The sequence below is a fragment of the Manihot esculenta genome, chromosome 13 (genome assembly GCF_001659605.2).
Source record: "Manihot esculenta cultivar AM560-2 chromosome 13, M.esculenta_v8, whole genome shotgun sequence".
Lineage (NCBI taxonomy): Eukaryota > Viridiplantae > Streptophyta > Magnoliopsida > Malpighiales > Euphorbiaceae > Manihot > Manihot esculenta.
This window is the reverse complement of record NC_035173.2, coordinates 29,172,301-29,177,260: the sequence shown is the minus strand read 5'-3', so window position 1 is coordinate 29,177,260 and position 4,960 is coordinate 29,172,301. Positions and strand designations below refer to the sequence as shown.

At 30.3% G+C, this 4,960-nt stretch overlaps 2 protein-coding genes across 2 annotated transcripts; both read right to left on the bottom strand.

Moving 5' to 3' along the window:
* Window positions 1-1,368: 1,368 nt before the first annotated feature.
* Window positions 1,369-2,986, bottom strand: LOC110630411 (mitochondrial uncoupling protein 5). Its single transcript, XM_021777904.2, has one exon. The coding sequence runs from the start codon at window positions 2,499-2,501 to the stop codon at window positions 1,536-1,538; it is 966 nt and encodes a 321-aa protein (XP_021633596.1). The 5' UTR covers window positions 2,502-2,986; the 3' UTR covers window positions 1,369-1,535.
* A 1,294-nt stretch (window positions 2,987-4,280) lies between these two features.
* On the bottom strand, window positions 4,281-4,960 carry LOC110629150 (annexin B11). The gene is made up of 2 exons (XM_021776067.2): window positions 4,824-4,960; window positions 4,281-4,554 (listed from the first exon to the last, which is right to left on the bottom strand). The coding sequence occupies exons 1-2, from the start codon at window positions 4,927-4,929 to the stop codon at window positions 4,364-4,366; spliced, it is 297 nt and encodes a 98-aa protein (XP_021631759.1). The 5' UTR covers window positions 4,930-4,960; the 3' UTR covers window positions 4,281-4,363.

Genomic DNA, 4,960 nt, shown 5'->3' with positions numbered 1-4,960 from the left:
TAATGCTTTAGGAGATGTCTTACAGGATTGCCTTCTTCAAGCTTCACGGCCTCAACTTTGTAGTTGGCTCATTGTTAAGCGAGCTTGAAATGGTCCTGCTCATGCATTAGCTCATTTGCTTTCTGTTTCTAATCAAGCCTGTGTTTGGGTTGAGGAGACTCCTCCTGTTATTGAGCCTCTACTTGATTTGGATGTTACTACGTGATTCATCTTTAATATACTCATTAATTATAAAAAAAAATCTCCACCACCGCTAATTAAATATTCACAATAATTTTTATAATTGGAAAAATTAAAGGTATATATATTATAATAAATAATGAAACATATAACATGTATTAATTGTGAGTAACATATTGTTGGATATAGTTGGTAAAGCTAAATAATTACATCCCAATCCCACATTTAAAGTTTATGAGAGAATTCCAAAAAACATGTCTATTGATCTTTCAAAAAGTATGTCTGTTGTTCAAAATGCGCGTCTATTGTCTTAATAACTATTATGAACAGTTATATCCTAAAAGGTATGTTTGTTAGCTTGATAACTACTATGAACAGTTATATCTAAAAGGCATGTCTATTGATTTAATAACTATTATGAACGGCTGTATCTAAATTAAGGTTATAAATACATGTATTGATTAGATCATTTGACATAACATTTTTTTTTTTTGGAAAGGACAAGAAAACTTCATTCATTCAAAGAGAATATAGAAATAATGTGAGAATGAGGGACATCAACCCAAACTCCTTGACCTGACTCAGAATGAGCCGATGTTGCTAGAACACAAGTGACATCATTCGCAGATCTAGAATAAAAACATACTTTACTTCCTCATAACTATATAGATTTGAATATTTAATTTTTAAAAATTTTTGTAATATAAATATTATATGTTTAATAATTTATTTTATATCTATTGATTATGATAAATGTTTTATAAATTTTATTATAATTAAAAATTAATAATTAATATATAACCGTTTTATATAACGGCCAGTAAATAATTTTTCGGGAGATAATTTTTTCTTTCCAATTAGTATGAGATAACGTAAATGGTGGAGCAAATAACTATTATATTCATCCTTGAGTTCCCTCCTAATAAATTTCAATGTTTTTTCATTGCTTCTGTCTTACAAATTCTTCCTTTCACTCTTGACAAAACCCACCTTTCCCTTTCCATCTTTTCCAACCCACCTTCCCTTTCCATCTTTTCCACTATTTCCATTAATTCTAATCCCAATTCATCTGCTGCTTTTTTAGTAAGCTAATTTCAAACGCGAATGAATTTACACATCTAATCAATTAATTAAAGATTTGAATAATAAATCTATATTATGTTTTAAATAAAATTTACTATATATAATTTTACATGATATGTAATTTTGAGTGAAGTTTATAAAAGTAGCTTCATGCATAATCAACACTCAACAGCTAAAAAAAATTCAGATTCCTATTTACTAGTACTTTTTATATAAATTCATAATTATTCTTAAAAAAATATTCCAGAAATCTTATTTGTCATCGTCAATGATCAGAAATCCTTGAGCAGCTTTCTGACTTGTTCTAATGTCACAAACAGCACAATCGTGAATGGCCCTTGCCTTGAAATCGTTGGTATAAATCCCTTGTACAGCGCAATCGGCCCCTCCGCCTTCACCGTCTTCACTGCGCAATCCAATGCCCCTGCATACGGTGGCGCCTCCCCTGCCTCCACCTTCATGTTCATCACTCTTGTCTTTATCACGTCCACCGGGTTCGTCACTACCGCCGCCACGAACCCTGCCGCGAAACTCGCTGTCACATGGGTGCCGAACCCATCACGCATCAACTCTTTTTTCAGGATCGTTTCCTTGAATTGATCGTATGATGCTAGCTGAGATGCTGTCACCAGCATGGCTCGGTTCACCGTCAGCGATGAGCCACGCCACAGGCTTGTAACGCCTTCTTGCTTTGACATGCGAGTGATTGCGTCGATGACGCTCTTGTAGTTCCGGCGCTGAGCTGCTGGAAGACGTCCGTCTGCTTGCATGCGGACCATTGCAACGTCTGCGGGGTTGCCAACGGCAGCACCGATACCACCGGCTATAAGTCCAGCACCAATCTTGCTCGTTAAAGGCATGGTTTTGGTGTGGGGATCAGTCCATTTCTGCTTTAACATGTCGTAGAGTCCCATTCGGGTGGTGGAATAGAGCGTCTGGCGGAGCATGGTGGCAGAAACGCCTGAGAAAAGAGCAGCCACACCTTCTTGCTGGAGAATGCGGACACCGACGGCAATAGGACCCGCACGAGGTGCTGAAGTGGGTAATGGTTGTTGAGGCACAGGAGTGGTGGTGTGGAAAGTCAAAGCCGGGCGGAGCGTTTGGGCGCCGGCGGCAGGATTCGTCGCATGGGTTTCTCCTTGGAGTTGCATGCGGACCTTAATGAGGTCAAGAGGGTGGGTAGAGCACCCAGCAACCATTGAAGCTATGCCTCCTTCAACAAAACCTTTGAGGCCCATTTTTGAAAACTTAAGCCAAGAATCAAGATCAATAAAGAAAAGGCAAAATTGAGGGCCTTGCTTCTATTTTCTGGGAAAAGAAAGAAGGAAAGGGAAAAAACAATCAAAGAAAGAAAGTTGGGAATTTTAATGGGAAAAAGATTAGCAGTAGGAATGTGGATTCATCCCACTGGAAACCAGGAGATGGGAATGGAGATTGAAGGCTGCAGAAGAAAAGTGAGTGAACTTAGGTCTCTGAAACATATGCTATTGGATAGAGACGATGATGGCTTGGAGAAGGTGGCGAGAGGGGAAATTTATATATAGTGGAGGGTGTGTGTTGAGGTACGGTGGCGGAGATCAGGTTATTCCTGGAAAATCCCAAAATGGGCCATCCCCTATTGGCTATTCCTAGTCTATATTTCTTCACCATAAATTTCTGGAGAAATTATGCAAGAAAAATTTGTATAGAACTTGTGTCAAAGTTAGTTAAAAGTTGGATTTGATTTAGCGGTTAGAAATATATAATTTATTTAATAAATTTAATAAAATTTATTTGATTATTTTTTTATAATTTTTTTAGTTGTTTTAAAATATTGTTATTTTTTTATTATGGTTAATCTATAAATTATAACTATACCTAATTGTATTTTAAATCTTAGCATCTTTTTTTTTTGTAAAAAATTATTTTCGAGAAAAATATTTTTTATATTTTTTTATGTTAATTTTGAAAATTAAATAATAAAAAATATTTTCTTTATCAAATAAAAAATTAAGTCAATTGAAAAAAAAATATTGATGTAGAAATTAATTTTTAAATAGAATAAATTATATTTTAATTTTTAAAATTTTATAAAACAGTTTAAATATTTATAAATTTAATTGTAAAATTTTGTTTTATAATAAAATAATTTTTTTAGTTATAATTCATTTCAATATTTTATAAATTAATTTCTAAATATTATAATTATTTATAAATAAGTATTTATATATTGTTTTAAAAATTAATATCATATATTTATTAAATTTAATATTTTAAAATAAATAAATAAAATAAAAATTAAATAAAAAATCTTAATACAATATGCATTTAAATTCAAATTTAGAGAATTTTTTCTAATTTAACTTTTCTACCTTAATGATTCTTTTTTTATATTAATTAGGACAAAAATGAGATCATATTTATCTTATTTTTATTTTATTATTTTTTACATGTCGATATTAAAATTTAATAAATAAAGAGATTAATTTATAAATATAAAAACTTATTATTAAGTAGGGACCAATCAATAAAAATATATAGATTAATTTTAATTAAAAATATAAAATTTAAATTAAAAAATTATTTTATTAACTAAATAAAATTTAATAAATTAAATTTAAAATATTAAAATATAATTTTCATTAAATATAAAAAAATAAATTATAATTTATCAATAATATTTAATGATATTGGAGAAAAAAAAATCTCATTTTGTTAACGGATTAACCGATTAAAAGTACAGACCCTTCTCATTACACATTAAAATACTTTTAAGTCCTTTCTCATTGCACATTAAAATATAAGACTTTATTTTAAAATGTGTTAAATTATATAATAATTTTTTATAATTATTTTTTTAAATTAAATTAAATAATAAAAAATATATTATTTTAATGAAAAATATATTTCAATTATTTCTCACAAATAAACGTAACCTTATTTTCAATAAAATTTATTATTTATTATTTATTAATTTTACACACTAAAAATAACTTATAATTATATTTATTATTAAAATTATTAAAAATAAGGTGACATGTAGGGTACAAAAACCCCTTTTTATTGTTTTTCATATATTTATTATTTAAGTGACACATCACACTAATAAGTAGTATCTTGTTTAATTTCCAGCCTCAACTTCCTCCATTGCTTTTGTCTTGCCACCGCCATACCCGTGCTTGTGACCATGCCCTTTCTTACCGTAGCCATGACTATGTCTATGTTTGTGTCCGTGTCCGCGTCCATGCCCATGCCCATGTCTATGTCCTTTTCCGGTCGGAAAGCTGTTTATATCTACTGTTGCACTCTCCTCTGCATCAATTCGTGAATAGATTAAGTAATTGTATTAATATTTATATTATATATATATATATATTTTAAAATGAAGATTGAAAATTGAAGAATAGAACATGAGATATCTCAGATTTTTTCAGATGCATTTACTATCAGATTAAATTTACGAGTACCGTTGATTTTATATATTTAAAACTTTAACGCAATGTATTTGTATAAGGTAGTAAAAAAAAAGAAAAAAAATAATACTCATTTAAACAAAAAAAATAATAAGAGAAAAAACTTACGAGCTTGAGCCATCCCAACAGATTCATGAGCAGAGACATCATAAGAGATGAGAAGAAGAACAGCAAAGGCAACTCCAATAAAAAGGAAGGTCTTAGAGCTGGCCATTTTCCTTGGCAATACAAAGACAGATGTGATT